Here is a 26,681-nt window from a genome sequence, read left to right on the forward strand (position 1 = left end):
ACAGACAGACGGAGGAAGGGACACAGAAAGACAAGAAGAAAGACACAGGGGCAGGTGCACAGGGAAATGGTGTGGGGGAGGAAATGCTGCTTTGGACAGACAGACGGAGGAAGGGACACAGAAAGACAAGAAGAAAGACACAGGGGCAGGTGCGGGACAGCGGGAGTCGCGTCAGGAGGGGTGCGGGATGCCACAGAGGGAACTTTTCCATTGGGTGCAACTGGGCGGCTGTCGGGAGCCTCTGATCACGGGCAGAGCAAGGTAAGTGTATCTTAGGGATAAGAAAGAGGAGGGGGGGAGAAAAAAGAACGGAGGCCTAATGTTGGACAGGGGGATAAGGAAGGTGCTGCTGGACAGGGGGGAGGTAAAACAAAGGGAGAAGGGCTGCTGCTGCATAAGGAGACCTATGAAGGGGTGGTGGTGGACACAGGGGAGGTAAAAGGAAGGGAGAATGGACAGGGGGAGCAGGCAAGGGGTGGTGATGGACAGCCAAGGAAAAAGAAAGACAGAAAGAAAGAAAGCGGCTAAGGAGAGAGAGAGAGAGAAAGAAATAAAGAGAGACACACATACATATATTCTAGCACCCGTTAATGTAACGGGCTATAAGACTAGTATATTATAAAGTGGTAATGAAAAACTAAATGGAATACTGGTAAAATTCTAGAAGGATTTTGTCTAACACTGTGTGCACATGACAGTAAGAAATATTGCTGACTCAAAAGGAGAGGGAAGGGGAGCGTTCCTGAGACATACAATGCCCTTAGTCAAGTGAACATTGTATTAAAGGTGTCAGCAGAAGAACTAACCATAAGGACTATTGTTTAAAAAGATGATCTAAGCATGTCACATGAGAGGCAAGCATGTGAAAGGAAGGAACAGTGCGCAAATATGGGCAACTGTAAATATGGTCAAGGGTCTGGACAATAAGGAGAATGGGAGAAAATAATTAGGGGTGAAGAGACAAGAAATAGGTGTGAAAGGTTTGAGAGGTTTTGAACTGTACTGCTCTATCCAATGAGCAGACAGACAGGAGGGGCTAACTAAAGATTGTACTTACTGTGTGTCAAAGCAGCTCCTGATTGGTGAGACCCGACTTTAGTGCAGGAAGAGGCGGTCGGAGCATACCGCGAGTGATTTCCTTCACTCGCAGGCACTCTGGCTGCTTTCTCCTGCCTCTCTGGCTGTCCTCTCCTGCCCGGTCATTCGCGGTTGCAGCCTCTCATGGTCCCGGTCATTCACGGTTGGAAAATACTGCGAATGACCGGGACCGCAAATCGCTGATCGCAAATGACCGGGGGAGTACTGTATACCTGATCAATAATCTACCTCATAAAATACTTTTAATCTGTGCATCTCACCATATTACATACATATTTCTCTCAGAAAAATAGACAAGAGGCTTCCGGTGACGTCACCAGACAAGATGGAGGGATAGAGCGTTAACTCTGACCTTGGGAAGTGCATGATTTCCTCTAATCCCAGCAGGAGGGCTCTAAATTAGCTATATTCTTTGCGAGCTGTGAGCCGGAGCCATATAGCATGGAAGTATGCCAATTAGAAAGAAAACTGAGGAGGGAAGGGAACTGGATAAGGGTCAAGAAAAAAAAGTGACCTGTACCACATGAATGGAGCCTCCAGTCTGGCAGCGTGTGAGAGTGTGGCGGAAGACGAGTCTGAGCGGGGCGCATCTCCTCAGCTTTAGCGCTTGGAACATTCAGCAGCAATCACAAAAGTGGATTTACAATTGTGGGCGTCCGATATAAAGAACGAAGTGGCGGCAGTTAAAAAAAAAATCAAAGATGCAGTGAAGGAAATCAGGCAAGATTTTGCAGATTTACTGGGGTGAGTAGAGGACACTGAAAGAAGAATCGGCGATCAAGAAGAAGCGCTGCAAACCATGCAAACTGTGGTCACAGATGCCCAAAAAAAATGGCAGGACTGTCTATCCTGGGTTGAAGACTTGGAGAGTAGATCAAGGAGACAAAATGTATGCATCCAGGGGGTCCCGGACATAGAGGAATTCAAAGATACTATGGCGGTGGTGCAGGATATTTACAGTCAATTGATCAACCCAGAAGGTACAGACTCTCGAGGATCGGCCGCTATATTGAAAATGGATAGGACTCATAGGACTTTGGGCACCAAGAAACAGGGCTTTCCTAGAGATATAATAGCATGCCTGCATAATTTTACTGATAAAGAGCAGTTATTGAGAAAAGCTCGGGAAGCTGGTGTTCTTATGTGGAAAAATAATAAGGTGGTAATCTTCCGACCTATGCTGATTACACTGAAACAGAGAAGTATCAGATATCGCTGGCTGTTTCCCTTTGGACTCCTAATTACAATCAATGGGTCCCATAAAAAAATATCTTCTGTGACTGACACCTGGACTCTGCTCAGCAAGGAGGGCCTGGTGAGCAAGGAAGATCTGTCCGTGGGAAAACTGGCAGCTCAGCAATTGGAGAAATTTTTTTGGCAAGCAGCTCTACCAGGTTCACACAAGAAGAGAGTAGGAGCACTGGGAGTGGTTGCAAATCGAGAGGAAGGACCAGATCTTCCTGGCACCTGATGGATTACCTTTGGAGAAACATTGAATGTGACTGTCTTAGGCACTTCTGGAGAGTGCTTTATTTTGCTGGGCTTGATTGTGGGTGGAAGTGTGTGTGTGAATATGCTGGGCCGGATGGGGTGTGATTGTATGGAGGTGGGGGAGGATGGGAGGGAGAGGATAGTGCGATATGTGATATGGGGTCTGGGGGAGTCGCCTAAAGTCATGAAGAGGTGTGTGATGGGGTGATGGGCTGATGGGGTGGGCAGTGGGGAGTGGGATTTTGAAAGGGTAGGGAATGAGTAGAGTGGGGTAACCGTTGGTGGTGATGTGCAGGGGAGGAGGGCTTCTTTCTTATGATGCAGGTGATGCTGGAAGGGTGAAAGGGACGGGAGAAGTTAATAAATTACGCTACTGCAGTTTTAATGTGAAAGGGTTGAATATGCCATGTAAACGCCAATTATTGCTGAAGGAGATGAAATGTTTGTTGGTTGATATATGTTTTATACAAGAGACCCATTTTCTTAAAACAAGAGAGAAACTGGTGAATTTTAGAGAGTACTTAGTAAGGGTTTGGTCCTCTAATAGGAGTGAAAAAATGAAGGCTGGGGTGGGTATTTTATTTGCCAAACATCTGAAAGTGATTCCTGAGAAAGAATTGTGGAATGAGGGGGTCGTTGGATAATTTTTACAGTGACAGTGAATGGAGTATTGGTAACTCTGGTGAACATCTATGCTCCTAATGCAAAGCAAGGGAACTTTTTTGATTAAGTGTTGGCCAGAGTGATGTCTGTAAAGGCAGGGTATTTCTTGGGGGGCAGGGATTTCAATTTGGTGGTGGACCCATGCTGGGATTCCACAGGGGGGAGTAGGGTACACCTTAAATACGATAGGTAACGGCTTCGCAATTTTTTAGAAGCTTTTCATATAGTAGCCTTAACCTACAAGATCTTAGACCCACAAACCACCATGAGAAAAGCCACCAACTTGACATTGCAGCCTTCATGACCCAACAGCCCATTCTACCAGAGATTTATACCTCAAACGGAAATTGGTCCCGATCTTTCTGGTCAGACCCCTTCACATACACCTTCAATATAAACTGGGCCAAAGACAAAATCAAATCAAAATCCCAAGCTTAACCTATGAATCACACAAATACATTGACCCCTCAATATTCTGGAATAAAACAGATGCAACAATCCAAGAAACTAACCCCCAAAATTTCATCTCACAATGGTGCACACTAAGTACTGCTATCCTAGATGAGCTAGCTCCAGTTCAAACGAAAACCAGAATCAGCAGACGATCAAATGGTTCAAGAATGAACTACTCCTACTCAAAAGATAATGTAGACGACTAGAAAGAAAATGGAGAAAAAGTAACCAAGAACACACAAAAGCATCATGGAGAAAACTAAACCAACAATACAAGCAAAAGCTAAAAGAAAAGAGAAGGGCACACTACACCAACCAAATAGGCATAGAAGTTCAAGACAGTAGAAGGTCCAAAAAGGTAACACGAAGGGAACTTAGATGTATGTATACGAATGCTAGAAGTCTAGGTAACAAAATGGGGGAACTAGAGACAATAGCAAGACAAGACATATTGGATATCATTGGCATAACAGAAACATGGTGGAATGAAGAAAACAAATGGGACACAGTACTACAGGGATACAAACTGTATAGAAGAGATCGAGTAGGACAGAAAGGTGGAGGTATTGCTCTATATGTTAAGGAGGGAATAGATTCTGTTGAATTGGTTACAACAGAAATGAAAGAGAAGCTTGAGTCACTCTGGATCAAAATTCCTGGTCAATATGGCGCAGATACGAAAATTGGCCTTTACTATCGTCCTCCAGGACAGGCGGAGGAAACTGACTCAGAAATGATGGAGGAAATCAAACAAGAATGCAAGACAGGCAATGTAATTATATTGGGAGACTTCAATTTCCCAGGGATAGACTGGAAACTAGCAACCTCCAACTGCGGCAAGGAGGCCAAGTTCCTGGAGGTGCTAGGGGATTGCTTCCTGGAACAAATGGTAAAAGAGCCGACAAGAGGCAACGCCACCTTGGACTTGGTCCTAAATGGCCTCACGGGACCGATAACAGAAGTGGAAGTCATGGTTCCACTGGGAACGAGTGATCACAATGTAATCAACTTTAAACTTGACATCGGGAAAGGGAAACATGCCAAAACCTTAACCACCACCTTAAACTTTAAAAAGGGTAAATACGATCGCATGAGAGCCATGGTAGAAAAACGACTCGAGAAGATGATGGACAAACTTGAAACGGTAGATCAGGCATGGTCCCTACTGAAAAATACTATCACAGAAGCACAAGATCTCTACATTCCGAGGATTTCCAAAGATCGGAGAACAAAGAGCAAAAGAGAACCGGCATGGCTTACCATACAGGTGAAGGAAGCCATAAAAGAAAAGAAGGACTCTTTCAAAAAATGGAAATGCATAAAGACAACCGAAGCCTGGAACAAACATAAAGATGATCAGAAGAAATGTCACAAGGCAGTGAGGGATGCCAAACAGGAATATGAGGAAAAAATAGCCCAGGAGGCCAAAAATTTCAAGCCTTTCTTTAGATACGTGAAAGGGAAAAAACCTGCAAAAGAGGCAGTGGGACCCCTGGACGACGAGGGACGAAAAGGGTACATCAAGGAAGATAAACAAATCGCAGACAAACTAAATTCCTTCTTTGCGTCCGTCTTTACGAAGGAGGACACCTCAACAATACCTGAAGCGGAGAAAGTGTTTGCAGGAGAAATAGAAGACAGCCTCACCACAGTTGAAGTGGACTTAGACCAGATATACTATCAGATCGACAAACTTAAAAGTGACAAATCCCCTGGACCGGATGGAATTCACCCGAGAGTCTTAAAGGAATTGAAGGTTGAAATCGGAGAGTTATTGCAAAAACTTGCAAACCTGACAATCAGAACTGGACAGATACCGGACAACTGGAGGATAGCAAACGTCACGCCAATTTTCAAAAAAGGATCGAGAGGGGAACCGGGCAACTATAGGCCTGTGAGTCTTACGTCTGTCCCCGGCAAGATGGTTGAAGCACTGATCAAGGATAGCATAGTCCGGCACTTGGACGCACACGACTTGATGAAACCCAGTCAACATGGATTCAGGAAAGGGAAATCATGTTTGACGAATTTACTCCAATTTTTTGAGACCGTGAATGAGCAAATTGATAGTGGGAAGCCGGTGGACATAATATACTTGGACTTCCAGAAAGCGTTCGACAAAGTTCCACACGAAAGACTTCTCAGGAAACTACAAAGCCATGGCATAGAGGGAGATATACAAAGATGGATAGGCAAATGGCTGGAAAACCGAAAGCAGAGAGTGGGCATAAATGGGAAGTTCTCCGACTGGGAGAAAGTGACTAGTGGTGTACCCCAGGGCTCGGTACTTGGGCCGATCCTTTTTAATATTTATATCAATGACCTGGAGGAAGGAACATCCAGTGAGATCATCAAGTTTGCAGACGATACAAAACTATGCCGGGCAATCAGAACGCAGGAGGATAGAGAGGAACTCCAGAGCGACTTGTGTAGGTTAGAAACATGGGCAGAGAAATGGCAGATGAAGTTCAATGTGGAGAAATGCAAGGTTATGCATTTAGGCAATAAGAATAAGGAATACGAGTATACAATGTCAGGTGCAACTCTGGGGAAGAGTGAACAAGAAAAGGACCTGGGTGTACTGATAGATAGGACCCTGAAGCCGTCGGCACAATGTGCGGCAGCGGCAAAGAAGGCAAATAGAATGTTGGGCATGATAAAGAAAGGAATCTCGAGTAGATCGGAGAAAGTTATAATGCCGCTTTATAGGGCAATGGTCAGACCACACTTGGAATACTGCGTCCAACATTGGTCTCCCTACCTAAAGAAGGATATAAAACTGCTGGAGAGGGTGCAGAGACGAGCAACAAAACTGGTGAAGGGTATGGAGAAATTGGAATACGAGGATAGACTTATAACATTACGATTGTTCTCCCTTGAGAAAAGGAGACTGCGTGGGGATATGATCGAGACCTTCAAAATACTGAAAGGAATCGACAAAATAGAGCAGAGAAGATTATTTACATTGTCCAATTTGACACGGACTAGAGGACATGTAATGAAGCTAAGGGGGGACAGGTTCAGGACTAATGTCAGGAAGTTCTGCTTCACTCAGAGAGTGGTTGACACCTGGAATGCCCTCCCAGGGGAGATTATTGTGGAATCTACCGTCCTAGGCTTCAAGAGCAAACTAGATGCATATCTCCTTAAGAGAGGCATATAAAGATATGGTGGACTATAAATTATGCCAGGTGTACACCTGGCAGGGCCTCCGCGTGTGCGGATCGCCGGACTTGATGGACCAAAGGTCTGATCCGGAGATGGCAGTTCTTATGTTCTTATTCCAATTACTAAAAGAACTCACAGACACTAAACCCTTCTGGCCAATAATGACACTCCATCCCCTTCAGCCACCCTTCTAGAAACAAAATTAAAATAGCCAGGACAACCTTTGCAGGAACACCAATCCACCTAGATGAGATCATAATGCCCCCCACAGAAAAAGAATCAGCTGCAGCAGACATAACCTGGTCCGACTTCACCACAGTATACAATGGTCCAACCTAAACAGACTCTACAAAAAATACAGCCTGCGACCTCAACCACTGCCCTCCATACTTGTTAAAAGCCTCCAGCCCAAAATTCCGCACTCTCCTCATACAATAATCCTTGCTCACAGATGGCCTTTTCCTATAAGACTTCAGTGAAATCATCATCATCCCGATCATAAAAGATCCAAAAGTAGCAACAGATCTACCATCCAACTACAGATCCATAGCCTCAATACCATTATATGTCAAGCTAATGGAAGGCCTCATAGCTAAACACCTCACCAATTACCTAGAAAACTACAACTTACTCCACCCTACACAGTCTGGTTTCAGAATCAACTACAGCACAGAGACACTACTAGGATCCCTCCTGGACACAGCCAGACAACACCTCAGCAAAGGCAAAAAAATACTGGTCATACAACTAGATCTCACCGCAGCATTTGACTTGGTAGACCATAACATTCTACTACAAATACTAGATACAATAGGAATCACAGGAAAGGTGCACACTTGGTTTCAAGGATTCCTACAATCCAGGACCTACAGAGTAAAAACAAACAAAGAAAAATCAGAACCATGGTCCAATCCCTGCGACATACCTCAAGGGTCGCCTTTATCCCCAACACTCTTCAATCTCTACATTGCATCCCTCGGCACCTGCCTTGACAAATTAGGCTTAACTTCTTATAGCTATGCAGACGACATTACCATCCTCTTTCCTTTTGATCAACCAACACATTCCAAGACGGACAAACTACATAGAACACTAGAAACGGTAGCTACACAAACTAAAACTGAACCCAGACAAAACGAAATTTATTCTTCTCGAAACAAACAAAACCCCAACAAGCTTAATAATAAACTCAATCACATATCTCACTCAACCCACCCTAAGACTTCTGGGAGTGATGATAGATAGAAGTTATACCATGCAACCACAAATCAACAAAACAATACAGAAATCATTTGCGGTCATGCGAAACCTAAGGCAAATCCGAAAATTCTTTGACAGAAAACAATTCCAGCTCGTGGTCCAATCCTAGGACTTCTAAACTACATAAACATCCTCTAGCTCCCCTGCCCCGCAGTCATGATAAAACAACTACAAACAGTACAAAACACAGCCCTGAGACTGATCTATTCACTCAAGAAATATGACCACATCACCGCCGCATATCTCGACTCACATTGACTCCCAATACAAGCAAGAATACAATTCAAATTTTACTGTCTACTATTTAAAGCAATGAATGGAGACAGCCCAGCCTACTTGAACAATAGCCTTATCCAAACTGCCACAACCAGGCAAAGGAAAGCCCAGACAACATTCACGTACCCCCCCCCCCCAATCAGAAGCATCAAACGCAAAAAAATATACAATGGCCTACTGGCCTTGCAGGCAGCGAAGCTTGACCACCAACTATCCAATCTACTGATCATGACATCAGACTACAAAACTTTCAGAAAAGAAATAAAAACCCTGTTATTCAAGAAATATATCAAGACAAACTAACTTCGCAGGAAGCATCTCAATCCCCCGAAGTAACCCGCTCAACTATGTAATCTCTTCTGGAATTGTCCAGATAACCTCTTATGTAATCCGCCATGATCTGCAAGGTCATGGCGGAATAAAAGTCACTGTGTGCAATTCTGGAGGCCACATTACCGCAAAGACGTGCTTAGAGTCGAGTCGGTTCAGCGGATGGCCACTAGGAAGATCTCGGGGCTCAAGGGTCTCTCGTACGAAGAGAGACTGAACAAATTGCAGCTCTACACTCTAGAAGAACGCAGGGAGAGGGGGGACATGATTGAGACATTTAAATACATCACAGGTCGTGTCGAGGTGGAAGCTGCCTTTTTTCATGAGACTGGCGGGCATAATAGTTCTACCAAAACTGGGTAAAGATCTAATTCAATGTGGTAGTTATAGACCTATATCCCTCTTGGGTGTAGATACAAAAATCCTGGCCTGTGTCTTGACGGATCAATTATTCCCCTTATGCTGGCTCTTATTCACCCAGATCAAGTGGGGCTCATAGGGGGACGGCAAGCAGCGAATGGGATTTGGCAGGTCCTTAATCTAATTTGGCGGGCTCATATGGAGGGCTCCACTTGGGTAGCAGTTGCGGTGGATGCAGAAAAGGCGTTTGACCATGTGGATTGGAAATTTATGGCTGCGGTTCTGCAATTTGTGGGGTATGGTGATCACTTTGTTACATGGATATTAGCGCTTTATAATAGCCCACTGGCTTGTGTTCAAATTAATGGGGCCTACTCCTCCATTTGAGCTCCGGAGGGGTACTCAACAGGGTTGCCCTTTGTCACCCTTGCTTTTTGCGTTGGTGATTGAACCACTGGCGCAGAAGATTCGCCAGTCAGTTCAGTTTCGGGGTTTAGAGATTCAGGGAACAGAACACAAACTATCCTTGTTCGCTGATGATATTTTTGCTATTGTCGAGGGCATGGAGGCCTCCCTGTTGGCTCTCCAAGATCTTATGGGCCAGTATGGATCCCTCTCTGGCTTTAAAGTTAATTTGTACTCTATATGACTTAGTACCTTTTATGGAGACAACAATAAACTCATCAGCCAACTTGGGCTAAAACAGGAAGGAAGTTGCACTAAGAGCATCAGTTCCCGTGGGCTAGAAGCAACAGCCAGCTACAGATCCTGTATTGTCCTTGGAGGAGAAGTGAGGTATAAGCCTAGAGACAGGGGAAAAGAAATAGCTATGGATTGGGCCTGAAGTAAGGAAGGGGAGAGAGAGCTCAGAGGCTGCATACAGTTCAAACTCCTCTTACTGACACTCCACAGCTCCTCAGTATCTCTCTTCTCACTCCCCCCCCCCAGCACTCTGCTCATCGGATAAATCTCTCTTGTCTGTACCCTTCTCCTCTACAGCCAGCTCAAGACTCTGTCCCTTCTACTTTGCTGCACTGTATGCCTGGAACAAACTGGCAGTGCTCAAGTCCAGACTCAAAGCCCACTTCTTTGAAGATGCTTTCAATTAAAAAACTCCAACCCACCTTCTAAGCACCAATATCATTTTCACTGTAATTACCCTACTGTAAGCACCAGTGTCTGTAGTTCCCCCACCTGAGCACTGTGTATTGATGCACCTTCTTGTCCAGTTTGTCTGTCTTGACTAGTTTGTAAGCTCTTTTGAGCAGCTCTTTTGTTTTGATGTATAGCACTGTATATGTCTAGTAGCACTATAGAAATGATTAGTAGTAGTAGTAGAAACATAGAAATATGATGGCAGATAAAGGCCAAATGGCCCATCTAGTCTGCCCATCCGCAGTAACCATTATCTTTTTCTCTCTCCGAGAGATCCTATGTGCCTATCCCAGGCCCTTTTGAATTCAGACACAGTCTCTGTCTCCACTACCTCTTCTGGGAGACTGTTCCATGCTATCCTTTCTGTAAAAAAGTATTTCCTTAGATTTCTCTAGAGCCTATGACCTCTTAACTTCATCCTATGCCCTCTCTGGAACCTATGACCTCTTAACTTCATCCTATGCCATTGCAGAGTTTCCTTTCAAATGAAAGAGACTCGACTCATGCGCATTTACATTATGTAGGCTGGTTAAACCTCATTGTGGGAGGGGGACAGAGAGAGTTGGGAGTTTAGCCTTAAGGAAGAGAACTGGATTTCAAGTCTGGGTCAGTACTCCGGGGTAATTTTACATAAAAATAATTAAAATGCTGCACCTGAGTAATAATTGTTCTCTATATTGCATTACTCAAAATAGTGATTATACTGTTATTTTGACAAATTATATACAGAGAATATTAAAATATACTGCTCAGATTTTATTTTGGTTTTGTCTAGAAATTCCCTTGAATAAAACTGGGACAAGAAAATTGCAAAGGAATAGGAAAACACACGGTATGAAATGCTACCTGCTCTTGTTAGATTCAGAAGGATGAAGGAAGTGTTGTCACTTGACTGGATATCTTGTAGTACAGGTGAACTTTCTGAATTTGATAGCTGTTCTGCAGGCTTCTGCACCATATCTGCCCTCAAATCCTCAGCACTGTGTCCCATACTCACTTGCAAGCCTCTCAGTAATGAAGACGATGGGATCACCTTGGGAAAGGTGGAGTGATGTGCAGAAACATCTGCCAAAAAGAATAAGATCAAACTATAATACCCAGCACAGAACTAGCAAGAAACAATCCTCATATTCTCAAAATGGTGCCTCACAAGGAATGCATAAAATGATCATAAAGCTCTATAATAAACCAGAAGGTACCAGACTGACAGAAAGAGGTGAGATTAAATTAACCCTAAATTAGACTATCAAAAATTCAGTTACAAAAAAGAGAAACCCTATTATTATTATTGGAAAATGTACTAACATTGTTACTAGTCATCATTGCACCTATTATGGCAAGTGTCCACTGGGGGAGCCCAAGAGAGCCCCAGGTGAGTGCAGGCTCAGCTAGGGGAGGGCGTGGCTCCCCACATGAAAAGCCTGCAGACTCCTCTAGGTTTTTAGAGAGGTTAGGGAAGAGGAACAAGCCTCTCTCCCCTGAAGAGGTTTCCAGCTACAAGCAGCGTAATGGCCCAGTCCCTATGGAGGTAGAGGAGACTAGTTCCTCTATGGACTTGGCAGCAACTTCACCAGAGGAACAAATGGAAGTACCAAGAGCCAGAAAGCACAGTTACTTACCGTAACAGGTGTTATCCAGGGACAGCAGGCAGATATTCTTAACTGATGGGTGACGGCACCGACGGAGCCCCGGTACAGACAATTTTAGAGTGATTGCACTCTAAGAACTTAGAAAGTTCTAGTTAGTCCGCACCACGCGTGCGCGAGTGCCTTCCCGCCCGACGGAGGCGTGCGGTCCCCAGTTAAGATAAGCCAGCTAAGAAGCCAACCCGGAGAGGAGGGTGGGACATAAGAATATCTGCCTGCTGTCCCTGGATAACACCTGTTACGGTAAGTAACTGTGCTTTATCCCAGGACAAGCAGGCAGCATATTCTTAATTGATGGGTGACCTCCAAGCTAACAAAAAGAGGGATGGAGGGAAGGTTGGCCATTAGGAAAATAAATTTTGTAAAACAGATTGGCCGAAGTGTCCATCCCGTCTGGAGAATGCATCCAGACAATAATGAGATGTGAAAGTATGAACTGAGGACCAAGTAGCAGCCTTGCAGATTTCCTCAATAGGAGGTGATCTGAGGAAAGCTACAGACGCTGCCATAGCTCTAACCTTATGGGCCGTGATGGAACCTTCCAGTGGAAGTCCGGTCTGAGCATAACAGAATGAGATACAAGCAGCAAGCCAATTGGATAACGTACGTTTAGAAACAGGATGTCCCAACTTATTTGGATCAAAGGACAGAAAAAGTTGGGGAGATGATCTGTGAGGCTTAGTGCGCTCTAGATAGTAAGCCAAAGCATGCTTACAGCCCAAAGTATGCAAAGCCTGTTCTCCAGGATGAGAATGAGATTTCGGAAAGAATACAGGCAGGACAATGGATTGGTTAAGATGAAAATCAGAGACAACCTTAGGGAGAAACTTTGGATGTGTACAGAGAACCACCTTGTCATGGTGAAAGACTGTGAAAGGTGGATCTGCAACTAGTGCATGCAACTCACTGACCCTCCTGGCAGAGGTGAGAGCAATAAGGAAGACCACTTTCCAAGTGAGAAATTTGAAATGAGCTGTGGCCAAAGGTTCAAAAGGAGGCTTCATTAAGGCGGAGAGAACCACATTAAGATCCCAGATCACAGGAGGGGGCTTGAGAGGTGGTTTCACATTGAAAAGTCCCCGCATGAATCTGGAAACCAAAGGATGAGCAGTAAGAGGTTTTCCATGAATTGGCTCATGAAAAGCAGTAATGGCACTGAGGTGGACTCTGATGGAAGTAGACTTGAGACCAGAGTTAGACAAAGAAAGGAGATAATCCAACACTAATTCTACTGCTAGCGAAGTGGGATTGTGATGATGCAGAAGGCACCAGGAAGAAAACCGGGTCCACTTCTGTTGATAGCATTGAAGAGTGGCCGGCTTCCTGGAAGCATCAAGAATAAAACGAACAGGGTGAGAAAGAAGTGAAAGATCCGAAGTCAGCCTGAGAGAAACCAAGCTGTCAGGTGTAGAGACTGCAGGTTGGGATGTAGAAGGGACTGTTGATGCTGAGTAAGCAGAGAAGGAAACAGTGGAAAAAGTATGGGCTCCCTGGAACTGAGTTGAAGCAGAAGGGAGAACCAATGTTGTCTGGGCTACCGTGGAGCGATGAGAATCATGGTGGCTTGTTCCCTCTTGAGCTTGAACAAGGTCCGTAACATGAGAGGCAGAGGAGGAAATGCATAAAGGAATAGATTGGTCCAATCTAGAAGAAACGCATTTGCTGCCAGACGGTGAGGGGAGTAGAGTCTGGAGCAAAATTGGGGCAGTTGATGATTGTGAGGAGCTGCAAACAGGTCCACCTGAGGAGTGCCCCATTGAGCGAAAATGGAGAGAAGAGTCGGGGGATCGAGAGTCCATTCGTGTGGTTGGAGAATCCTGCTGAGATTGTCTGCCAAGGAATTCTGTTGTCCCTGAATGTAGACAGCTTTCAGGAATAATTGGCGAGCTGTTGCCCAAGACCAAATCTTTTGGGCCTCCTGACACAACAGGCGAGAGCCTGTCCCACCTTGTTTGTTGATGTAATACATTGCAACTTGATTGTCTGTGCAAATGAGTAGAACTTGAGGAAAGAGGAGATGCTGAAAAGCCTTGAGGGCATAAAACATCACTCTGAGTTCCAGGAAATTGATGTGATGTTTCTTTTCCTGAACTGTCCAAAGACCTTGAGTTTGGAATTCGTTCAAGTGAGCAACCCAAGCATAAGGAGATGCGTCTGTGGTGATGACGAGATGATGAGGAGGCAGATGGAACAGAAGGCCTCTGGAGAGATTGTAAGATTTTAACCACCATTGTAGAGACTGTCAAAGAGACGATGTCACAGATATGTGTCGCGAACAAGGAGCCGTCGCCTGGGACCACTGGGTAGCTAGGGTCCATTGAGGAGTGCGCAGGTGAAGACGTGCGAAGGGGGTGACATGAACTGTTGAGGCCATGTGACCCAAGAGTATCATCATTTGTTTTGCAGAGATGGAGAGCTGTGAGAGCACCTGCTGACAGAGATGAAGAAGGGTCTGAAGGCGATTGGGTGGAAGGAACGCCCTCATGAGAACAGTGTCCAAGATCGCTCCGATGAACTGAAGTCGCTGAGTGGGGATGAGATGCGACTTTGGCAGATTGATCTGGAAACCCAGAAGTTGGAGAAAGAGGATGGTCTGGTTGATTGCTTGAAGGACTTCCTGAGATGAAGGAGCCTTGATTAACCAGTCGTCCAGGTAAGGGAAGACTTGAAGATGGTGGGAGCGGAGAAAAGCGGCCACCACAATGAGACACTTGGTGAACACCCTTGGAGAGGAGGCAAGACCGAAGGGTAATACCTTGTATTGGTAATGACGGTGATTGATCATGAAGCGGAGATATTGTCTGGAGGCTAGATTGACCGGGATGTGAGTGTAGGCCTCCTTGAGATCGAGGGAGCATAGCCAGTTGCCCTGAGTGAGAAGAGGATAAAGAGTGGCCAGAGAAAGCATTTTGAACTTTTCTTTGACCAAGCATTTGTTGAGATCTCGAAGATCTAGAATGGGTCTGAGGTCTCCAGTTTTTTTGGGAACCAGAAAATAGCGGGAGTAGAATCCCTGCCCCTTCTGATCTAGAGGAACTTCCTCTATGGCGTTCAGAAGAAGAAGGGATTGGATCTCCTGAAGGAGAAGGGAGGACTGAGGAGTGTTTAAAGTAGACTCTTTTGGAGGTCTTTGGGCAGGGAGAGTCTTAAAGTTGAGAGAATAGCCGTGGCGAATGAGGTTGAGAACCCACTGGTCTGAAGTGATGATCTCCCAACGTCTGATGAAAAGAGTAAGACATCCTCCTATGGGTTGAGGCAGAAGAGTTAATGGCAGAAAACTGGCTAGGCCCTGGAGAATGGAGTCAAAAGGGTTGAGTAGATTTTGGTTGCACAGGAGGCTTTACTGGTTGTTGCTGCTGTGCACGAGGTTGTTGGCGCTGTGTTTGACGTGGGCACCTCGGCTGCTGAGGAGCAGAAGGCAAGGGTCTAGCCGAATAGCGGCGCTGGTAGGCAGATTGTTGGCGAAATGGCCGGGCAGGTGGAGGCTTTTTCTTGTTTTTAAGAAGAGTGTCCCAGCGAGTCTCATGTGCTGACAATTTTTGTGTGGTGGAATCGAGAGAATCACCAAATAATTCATCCCCAAGGCATGGAGCATTGGCGAGGCGGTCCTGATGGTTAATATCAAGCTCAGAGACCCTCAGCCAAGCCAGAAGACGCATGGCAACAGCCATTGCCGTAGCTCTCGAGGTGAGTTCAAAAGTGTTATATATTGAACGAACCATGAATTTTCTGAGCTGCAAGAGACTGGAAGAACAATGGCGAAAAGCAGAAAGTTTTCAGTCAGGCAAGTATTTTTCGAAGGAAGCCATTTGCTGAATGAGGTGTTTCAAATAAAATGAGAAATGAAAGGCATAATTACCGGATCTATTGGCAAGCATGGCATTCTGGTATAATCACTTGCCAAATTTATCCATGGCCTTCCCCTCTCTGCCAGGAGGGACTGAGGCATAGACACTAGCGCCCGCAGACTTTTTGAGAGTAGACTCAACCAATAAAGATTCATGCGGGAGTTGGGCTTTGTCAAATCCTGGGATTGGAATAACATTGTATAAAGAATCCAATTTGCGAGGGGCTCCAGGGATAGTCAAGGGAGTTTCGAGATTTTTATAGAAAGTCTCCCTCAAAATATCATGGAGAGGCAATTTAAGACATTCCTTTGGAGGCTGATCGAAGTCCAAAGCTTCCAGGAATGCTTTAGATTTCTTGGATTCAGCCTTCAAAGAAATGGACAGAGAGTCGCACATCTCCTTTAGAAAGGATGTAAAGGAGGAATGGTCCGGTTTAGAGGAAGGCTCGTGAAGAGAAGGATCCTCCTCCCCTGAAGAAACCTCATCTTCAGAAAGTAAGGGCTCTTCAGAGTCATCCCAGAGATCAGGATCTCTTACCTGGGAACCTCGACCCCGAGAGTCCGGTGTCGATGGGTCAATATGTCGGGTCTTACGTGCCGATTTCCTGGACCGCAATGAAGCGGTACCGGGAGAAGTTAAAGACTGCTGATGTCGGAACTGCACTGGTTCAGAAGTCTGGACAGCTCTATGAAGACCTCTCGGTTCCGGGGCAAGTACCGGCATGGAAGCCGAGGAGGCCGAATGGACCGGTACCGACAGAGTGGAAGCCGACAATAGGGGTTGTTCCACTGTCGGTACCGGTGGCTCAGACCGGACCGGGACTGGAAGGTTCGGCACCAACAGAGCAGGAAGGAGTTGCTGCAACTGCTCTTTGAGTTGGATTTGAAGGACAGCCGCAATGCGGTCATCCAAGGATGGCACCGGTATCGCTTTCTTTTTCTGCAGTATCTGCGGTGCCGCTCGACGCCCAGAGGATGAGGATGCCGAGGCGGATGCGCTCACCTCTAAAGAGGCGGAGCGTTTACGGGGGCGCCTCAAGGTCGGCAGGACTGGACTTTCTGCCACAACGACCGGAGGACACTCCAAGGAGGAAGGCTTCTTAGCCAGCTTACCTGTAGGGTGCGACGCCGGGGCGGTGTCACGCGGTGTCGATGAAGTGGGTGCCGGCTGAGAAGGTGTTGACGATGCCGATGGATCAGTCATCACGGCATCGAAAAGGATTTTTTGTTGAAGCTGCCTGTTTTTTAAAGTGCGCTTCTTTAAAGTAGCACAAAGGGTGCAGGTGGATGCCTTGTGATCCGGACCCAAGCACTGCAAACACCAATTGTGTGGGTCGGTCAAGGAGATGGACCTCGCACACCGCTGGCACTTCTTGAACCCGGGCTGAGGAGGCATGAAGGTAAATACGGCCTCCGCTAAATCGAAAGCGGAGGACTCGATGATTACAACAGACCCCGCCGGAGCGAACCCAAAAAAAATCGAAAAAACGAAAGGATTTTTTTTTTTTTTTTAAAGAAAAAAGAAGTAAATATGAAGGGAAAAATATTCCGAAGGAAAAAAATGCAAGCGGGAAGGCAAGCACAGAACTTTCAACAGCCGTTGAAAAACACGCGTCTTCTTAGCTCTGCGGAAACTAAGACACTGGGGACCGCGCGCCTCCGTCGGGCGGGAAGGCACTCGCGCACGCGCAGTGCGGACTATCTAGAACTTTCTAAGTTCTTAGAGTGCAATCACTCTAAAATTGTCCGTACCGGGGCTCCGTCGGTGCCGTCACCCATCAGTTAAGAATATGCTGCCTGCTTGTCCTGGGATAAAGAATGGATGTAAGTGTGGTGACAAAGCACTACTGTGTTTTGGGACACTTGTGAAAGTAATTATGTTTTTGCTGCATTGGTTTTTCCTTTGATGACATTTTTCTTTTCTCACTGTGCTGGAGTGTTGGTGAGGACAGAATCCAGTTCCCTGGGTTTGAAAATCCTAATTGTTTTTGGACTTTAGAAACATAGAAACATAGAAAGGTGACGGCAGAAAAGGGCTACAGCCCATCAAGTCTGCCCACTCTACTGACCCACCCCATTAAGTCTGAGTGCTGCTCGACCCACGTAGGGATCCCACGTGGATGTCCCATTTATTCTTAAAGTCGAGCACGCTTGTGGCCTTGATTACCTGCGTCGGAAGTTTGTTCCAGTGATCTACCACTCTTTCTGTGAAGAAATACTTCCTGATGTCACCTCTAAATTTCCCTCCCCTGAGTTTGAGCGGGTGCCCCCTTGTGACCGAGGGTCCCTTGGGAAGGAATATATCGTTTTCTACCTCGACACGACCTGTGACGTACTTAAAAGTCTCAATCATGTCACCCCTTTCCCTGCGCTCCTCTAGAGAGTACAGCTGCAATTTGCCCAGTCTTTCCTCGTATGAGAGACCCTTGAGTCCAGAGACCTTCCTAGTGGCCATTCGCTGGACCGACTCAGCTCGAAGCACATCTTTACGGTAATGTGGCCTCCAGAATTGCACACAGTACTCTAGATGAGGTCTCACCATGGTTCTATACAGTGGCATTATGACTTCAGGTTTGCGGCTGACGAAGCTTCTATTGATACATCCCATCATTTGCCTCGCCTTGGATGAGGCCTTCTCCACTTGTTTGGCAGCCTTCATGTCTGCACTGATGATCACTCCCAAGTCCCGTTCCTCTGAAGTCCTAGCTAGTGTTTCTCCATTCAAGGTGTATGTTCTGCATGGATTTCTGCTGCCGAGATGCATGACCTTACACTTCTTAGCGTTGAAGCCCAGCTGCCATGTCGTGGACCATTTTTCCAACTTGATCAGATCCTGCGTCATACCATCCGTGGGATTGCTTCCACCCACTATATTACACAGTTTGGCGTCGTCGGCGAACAGCGCTACTTTACCCTGAAGCCCTCGGGTCAAGTCCCTTATGAATATGTTAAAAAGGGATGGTCCCAGGACTGAGCCCTCGGCACACCGCTAGTCACCTCCGATGTCTCAGGAGGGTGCCATTGACCACCACTTTCTGAAGTCTTCCACTCAGCCAATCGTTGACCCACGACGTTAGTTTCTCACCTAACCCCATCGATTTCATCTTGTTTAATAATCTACGGTGTGGGACACTGTCAAAAGCTTTACTGAAATCCAAGTATACTATGTCCAGAGACTCTCCCGAGTCCAGCTTTCCTGTCACCCAATCAAAGAAGTTGATGAGATTGGACTGGCATAACCTGCCCCTAGTGAATCCATGTTGACAGGGATCCCTCAGATTCCCCTCATCCAATATCGTGTCTAATTTCTCTTTAAGTAGAGTTTCCATGAGTTTACACACTATTGATGTGAGACTTACTGGTCTGTAATTTGCGGCCTCCGCTCTGCAACCCTTTTTGTGCAGAGGAACCACGTTGGCAGTTTTCCAGTCCAGGGGGACTCTCCCCGTACTTAGGGAGAGATTGAAGAGTATTGCTAATGGTTCCGCCAAAACATCGCATAGCTCTCTGAGCACTCTTGGGTGCAGATTGTCCGGTCCCATGGCTTTGTTCACCTTGAGTCTTGACAGTTCTTTGTAAACATCAGCTGGTGTGAACTCAAACTTCTGAAATGGGTCTTCCATGCTTTGCTTTGCTGCTAGCCGAGGCCCGTGCCCTGGTGCTTCGCAGGTAAAGTCTGAACAGAAGTAATCATTCAGTAGTTTGGCTTTATCGGAGTCTGTTTCTACATAATTCCCGTCTGGTGTTCTAAGGTGTACTATCCCGTTTGCGTTCTTTTTCCTGTCGCTAATGTATCTGAAGAAGGATTTGTCCCCTTTCTTGATGTTCTTTGCTAGAGTTTCTTCCATACGAATTTTGGCCTCTCTGACTGCTGTTTTGACCGCTGCAGACTTTTTCCTGTATTCAATGTTTGCTTCTTTTTCCCCCGTGCGTTTGTATGAGAGAAATGCTCTTTTCTTCTCCTTGACGAGGCACGATACCTCATCTGTGAACCATTGGGGTTTCTTTTTTCTTTGTTGTTTGGTTACCGATTTTATGTAGCGGATAGTTGCCTCATGAAGGATCAATTTCAAGGTTCACCACATAGCCTCCACATTAGTAGTTACTTCTTGAACCTGCAGCGTCTGATAGACGAAATCTCCCATGCGTGCGAAGTCAGTGCCCCGGAAATTGAGTACCCTTGTTTTTGTTTGTGATCTAGGGAAGCCTTTCTTAAGGTTAAACCATACCGTGTTATGGTCACTGGTGGCTAGCGTCTCTCCCACCGAGACCTCTGAGACGCTTTCCCCGTTCGTAAATACCAGGTCCAGGATGGCCTGGGCCCTAGTGGGCTCTAGTACCATTTGTTTGAGCCGTACTCCCTTCATGGACGTTAATATCCTCCTGCTATCACAAGTTGTTGCTGATAGTGTGTTCCAGTCTACATCAGGCATGTTGAAGTCTCCTAATAGTACAGCCTCCCCCCGTAAGGTGATATTCTCAATGTCTTCAATTAGTTCTGCGTCCTTGTCCTCCAATTGTCTTGGAGGTCTGTATATCACACCAAGGTACAGGCATTTTTCTCCGCCTCTGGCCAGGTTTACCCAGATAGATTCCCCAGTATACTTGACATCCGTGATCCTGGTTGTCTTAATGTTTTCTTTGATGTATAGTGCTACCCCACCTCCTAACTTACCCTCTCTGTCTTGTCGAATCAGGTTGTACCCTGGTATAGTTATATCCCACCCATGAGAGTCTGTGAACCATGTTTCGGATATTGCTACTATGTCTAGATCTGCATTAACTATTTCTGTTTCTATGGGGTGGGGCACCAGTTTGTATGGGGTGGGGGCACCAGTTAGTGTCCTGAAGAAAAGAACTGGTTCAAATGGTGGCTTCATCAAACTGGAAAGAACCACATTAAGGTCCTAGACGAGAGGCGGAGGCTTGACAGGTGGTTTAACGTTGAAAAGTCCTTTCATGAACCTGGAGACCAAAGGATGAGCAGTAAGAGGTTTTCCCTTGACTGGCATGTGAAAAGCTGTAATAGCACTGAGATGGACTCTGATAGAAGTGGACTTAAGACCAGAGTCAGATCAATGAAGTAGATAATCTAACACCAGTTCCACTGCCAAGGAAGTTGGGTTGTGATGATGAAAAAGACATCAGGAAGAGAACCTAGTCCACTTTTGTTGTTAACATTGTTGAGTGGCTGGTTTCCTGGAAGCATCAATAATATGTCAAACAGGCTGAGAGAGATATAACTCAGAAGAATTCAGTTCAAGAGAAACCAAGCTGTCAGGCGTAATGATTGCAGGTTGGGATGTAGAAATGACTCTTGTCACTGAGTAAGCAGAGTAGGAAAAACCGGAAGAGGTACTGATTCCCTGGAGCTGAGCTGAAGTAGAAGGGAGAACCAATCCTGCCTGGGCCACCTCGGAGCAATGAGGATCATGGTGGCCGCCTCTCGTTTGAACAGAATCCTCAACATGAGAAGAATTGGGGAGAATGCATATAGAAACAGACCGGTCCAATCCAGGAGAAAGGCATCGGCTTCCAGACAGAGAGGAGAGTAAAGCCTGGAGCAAAACTGGGGCAACTGATGATTGTGAGGAGCCGCAAACAAGTCCACTTGTGGAGTGCCCCATTGAGCAAAGATGGACTGGAGAGTTACCGAATTGAGAGTCCATTCGTGAGGCTGAAGAATTCTACTGAGGTTGTCTGCTAGGGAATTCTTCTCCCCTTGAATGTAAACAGCCTTTAAGAAAAGTTGTGAACCGTCGCCCAAGTCCAGATTTTTTGGGCCTCCTGACACAACAGGAGAGAGCCCGTACCTCCTTGCTTGTTGATGTAGTACATCGTTACTTGATTGTCCGAGCGAAGGAGGAGGACTTGGGGGCAAAGAAGGTGATGGAAGACCTTGAGGGCATAATACATTGCTCTGAGTTCCAGGAAATTGATGTGAAATTTCCGCTCCCTGGCAGTCCAAAGACCCTGAGTCTGTAGATTGTCCATATGAGCCCCCCGAGCATAAGGGGATGCATTGATCGTGATGACCTTGTGATGAGGGGGTAAGTGATGAAACAGGATAGCTTCTGTAGCAAAAAACATGCTCTTTTAAATTATATAACCCACCCACCCCCCCCCAAAAAAAAACCCCCACTACACATTAGAGATATTTGAATCTGAAAAACAGTGAAAATTTGCATAAATGCATAAAGCCATATTTTTGGGATGATCATATCGTCAGCTTCACTTGACTGTAAAAGCTCATATTGCAAATCTTGGAAGTACCTTATGGTACATGTCTGCTGGCAAAGTTGTACCCTCAGCTGACTTACCTACCAGCAGCAGTATGGAGCCAAACTGTGCCAAAAAATTTTTGGCCTACTTTGCTGACATGTAGAAATGGAAGCATGTTCGCAAAAAATTTCAAACTTGGCACAGAAACTTGCCTCAAGGTATTATACCAGCCATTCACGGAGCAGCGCTGGACTGTTTGTTACTTTGGTTTGCGTTTCTTTGGTATGTTTGATTCGGGGAGTGGGGTCTTGGGGGGGAGGTCCTGCATATTGACCTTTGGGGCTCATCAGAAACCAGGGCCCTGAATGGTATGATTTCACTTTGGCATAGGTCAGACCTCCTCAATTTGGTGGGTTGGGATGTTTGCTCTTTTTTTGGTGCTTGTGCTGCTGTTTTGTCTTTTAGTGTACCCAGCTTTTATGCACTTTTTCTTCTTGACCTCTATTGGCGGCTTCTTCTATATTTGCCTGGTTTACATTTTGTTGTGAGGGGAGGGTGGTGGGTGGGGGGCATTTTTCTTGGGATCGGGGGCTCCTTATTGTATAATTTCTTGAACTATTGTATCTCCAGTTGTTGTACTTGTTCTTTTTTCTGGTTTGTTCAAAAAAAATTGTTTCACTTAAAGACCGCATCATTGATCACCTTGACGGACACGAGCTGATGAGGACAAGCCAGGATGGCTTCAGCAAGGGAAGATCTTGCTTGACGAACTTGCAAACAGGCAGATAGACAAGGGCGAGCCAGTCGACATTGTATATCTGGATTTTCAGAAGGCGTTTGACAAGGTCCCACATGAATGATTACTTCGAAAAATTGCAAGCCATGGAATCGAGGGCGAAATCCTCATGTGGATTAAAAACTGGTTGGCGGATAGGAAACAGAGAGTGGGGATAAATGGACAATACTAGGACTGGAAAAGCGTCACGAGTGGAGTGCAGCAGGGTTTGGTGCTGGAGCCGTGCTCTTCAACCTATTTATAAACAACCTGGAAACTGGTACGATGAGTGAAGTGATTAAATTTGCGGACGATACAAAGTTATTCAGAGTGGTGAAGACGCAGAATGATTGCAAAGACCTGCAACATGACATAAACATAAAAATGGGCCGCCACATGGCATATGAGGTTTAACGTAGATAAGTGTAAGGAGATACATGTTGGTAACAAAAATCTTATTCACGAATACAGGATGTCTGGTGCGGTACTCAGAGAGACCCCCAAGAAAGAGACCTGGGAGTACTGATCGACAAGTCAATGAAGCTGTCAGCGCAATATGCAGTGGCGGCAAAAAAGATGAACAGAATGCTAGGAATGATTAAGAAGGGGGATCACGAGCAGATCGGAGAAGGTTATTATGCCGCTGTACCGGGCCTTAGTACGCCCCTACCTGGAATACTGCATCCAGCACTGGTCACCGTACATGAAGGACACGGTACTACTCGAAAGGGTCCAGAGAAGAGCGACTAAAATGGTTAAAGGACTGGAGGAGCTGCCATACAGTGAGAGATTAGAGAAACTGGGCCTCTTCTCCCTTGAAAAGCAGAGACAGAGGGGACATGATCAAAACATTCAAGATAATGAAGGGAATAGACTTAGTTGATAGAGACAGGTTGTTCACCCTCTCTAAGGTAGAGAGAATGAGAGGGCACTCTCTAAAGTTAAAAGGGGATAGATTCCGTGCAAACGTAAGGAAGTTCTTCTTCACCCAGAGAGTGGTGGAAAACTGGAATGCTCTTCCAGAGGCTGTTATAGGAGAAAACACCCTCCAAGGATACAAGATAAAGTTAGACAAGTTCCTGCTGAACCAGAAAGTACGCAGGTAAAGCTATGCTCGGTTACGGCACTGGTCTTTAAACCAAGGGCTGCGTGTGTGCAGACTGCTGGGCACGATGGACCATTGGTCTGACCCAGCAGCGGCAATTCTTATGTTCTCTTATGTACAATCAGTGGAGAGAGATATTTTACTCTTTGGAGTGGGGGTTCAAAGAAGAAAGGGGTGACCATTTTAATACAATAATCATAGCCATGTGTATTTATAATTCCTATACAAGATGATGAGAGTCGCATGATTTGCGTCCAGGGTAGAATAGATGATTTAGAGCTCACAATTCTTTATGTTGAAATAATTTTTATTACAATTCAATAATAATACAAATGCAACACCTCACCAAAACAGCATACAAGAACAACCACAAAAAGTCCCCCCTCCCACCCACCCATCCAGGGAACAGCCACCCTACCAAGTCCAAATATGGAGTGATGTGTATCAATTCAGCAATCTACTTCTGGCGCGCGGCTTCAATGTAGCAGCAAACGGCAACCAGCATTGGAGAAACAAAGTGCCCCTTTTAGAGTTTAAATTGGGAAGAGCTTGACGTTCAAACCCAGCTATCTGTATAATCAGCTTCTGCCAGTCCATCAGGGTTGGGGTCTGGGGCGATAGCCAACATTGTAATATAGATTTAATGCCCATAAGTTTTGATTTTTGCACAAATGTCGCGCTTTCCCTTCTCACCGGGAACAAGGACAGTTTCAAAGTAAAGAGAAAGGTATCGACGGGCCTCCAGGAACAGTTCCGCATCAAAGTGATCTGATTGCCCAATCTTCGCCAATAGGCCTTTATACCAGGACAGGACCAAAACATGTGTCCCAAAGTAGCTTGGGGTGCCCCACATCGAGGACAACAGTTCGAAGAGCAGAGACGTGCCCGATACACTCGAGTTAAGGCAAAGAAGGCCCACAACACAAACTTGTAGTACCTCTCCATTCTGCTGCAGATTGGAGTACTCGAGGGCCCAGTTTCAGACATTTTATAAGTTTCAAGTTTATTAATTTTTAATATACCGACCATCAACTGGTATCTAACCGGTTTACAATAAAATGATAAAATAAGAATAGGAGAAATGCTTATAAATAGTAATACTGATAAGAAAGAGGGGATGTGTACATAAAAGACATTTAACAGTAACAAACATGATGGTGAGGTTAGAAAAGAAGGGAGGGGAGTAAGAGTACATTATTAGAGGTAAAAAAAAGGGTAGAAGGGAAAAGGAAAGAAAAAAGGGGGAAATCATTAGGGATGGGATTGCTTCTTAAAAGTGATTGGCTAATTTGATGATGAAGGGTTCAGGAGCAATGAAATGCATCTTGAAATAGGAAAGTTTTTAGTTTTGTCTTGAATTTATCGATTAGTTTTTCATGACGAAGTTGGGATGGTAGAGTGTTCCATAGAGCTGGAGCGACTACAGAGAAATTAGATTTCCTGGTATAGAAGAATTCCTTGATTGAGGGGATGGATAGTAGATTCTGAGAATCCGAGAAGAGCAAAAAGGGATAAAAAGTTTGTCTAGGAAAGGTGGTTGACGGGAAGATTTGATTTTGAAGACCAACATAAGCGTTTTGTAGGTAATACGGTGAGTGATAGGGAGCCAATGGGCTTCTTTCAGGAGAAGGATGACATGATCATATTTCCCTAACTTATAAATAAGTTTTATTGCCATGTTTTGAATGAGTTGTAGGCATCGTAGTTCTTTTGGGGGGAGTCCTTGATAAAGAGAATTGCAATAGTCAAGATGGGAGATAACTAAAGAATGGACTAGGGTTGTAATTGCATTGGTTTCAAGTATAGAAGTTAGTGACCATATAAGCCGTAGTTTGTAAAAACAAGTTTTTACCACTGAACTGATTTGGTCATGAAAAGTTAAATCTTCATCTATGATTACCCCAAGTAATTCTGTTTTTGTTTCCATTTTTATAGGATGAGATTTAATGAAAATCTTTCCTGTTATTGTTTCGTTGTTTTTTGTTGAAAAAAGTAGACCACACGATTTATTAATATTAAGGGAAAGTTTATTTGCATGAAGCCAGTCACTTATTTTATCTAGTTTCGTATAGTATTTTATCTACTTTAGTATAGTATTTCAAAGTGGTTTGTAGTATCAACAGGGTGAAGTAATTGAATGTCATCCGCATAAGCGAAAATTGTGAAGCCAATTGACTGGGCTAGAGTGAGGAAAGGGGACATAAAAATATTAAATAGCAGAGGAGATAGAATAGAGCCCTGTGGGACGCCGTAAGTTTGGACTGTAGGTGGGTGAGGTTTCCTTATTTGAATGAACTTTGAAACTACGTTGGGTGAAATATGAAATATCCTCTGCTGTTATCGGGACCTGCATATCCGTAGTCCAACGAGCTGCCACAGCTGTATAGTCCAGGTCTCTTACCAATTCTTGCAGAAACCGATGATGAAACCGGAGTGAAATAGGACACTGGGCAGTCAAACAGAGAGATTCCGATAATTTCTCCTGTATCTCTTCCAACAAGGCAGTACGAGGCAGTGAAAAGACATAGTGTTGTAACTGTCTATAAGAATACCAGTCCTGGAATCCAAAATGAAAGGACTCCCGCAGTTGTTGAAACTCCTGAAGCTTGCCATCGTACTGTAACACCTGGGACAAATACAGTATTCCTTTGAGTCCAGTTCGAAAAGGACCCCAGACCCATCTCTGGGAGAAAATCACCATTACCCCATATGGGCAGGCAAGTTTATCAGCCTGATTGCGTAGCTGTTCCTGCAGGCTAATATGTCCATTATGTGGGAGTTCATCGTGTCCTCCACCGCAGAGACCCTCTGTTCCAACTCGGTAGTCTGGGA

General features: G+C 45.3%; 1 protein-coding gene across 6 annotated transcripts in view; it reads right to left on the reverse strand.

The window, feature by feature from the left end:
- The window catches only part of ZNF410 (zinc finger protein 410), a 224,336-nt gene that overhangs the window by 155,628 nt on the left and 42,027 nt on the right, over positions 1 to 26,681 (reverse strand). For all 6 annotated transcript variants that reach the window (XM_033950774.1, XM_033950770.1, XM_033950769.1 and 3 more), the window contains one exon: positions 11,101 to 11,319. In XM_033950774.1, coding sequence (XP_033806665.1) covers positions 11,101 to 11,319 — 219 coding nt within the window. The remainder of the gene's footprint in view (positions 1 to 11,100; positions 11,320 to 26,681) is intronic.

The sequence above is a fragment of the Geotrypetes seraphini genome, chromosome 7 (genome assembly GCF_902459505.1).
Source record: "Geotrypetes seraphini chromosome 7, aGeoSer1.1, whole genome shotgun sequence".
Lineage (NCBI taxonomy): Eukaryota > Metazoa > Chordata > Amphibia > Gymnophiona > Dermophiidae > Geotrypetes > Geotrypetes seraphini.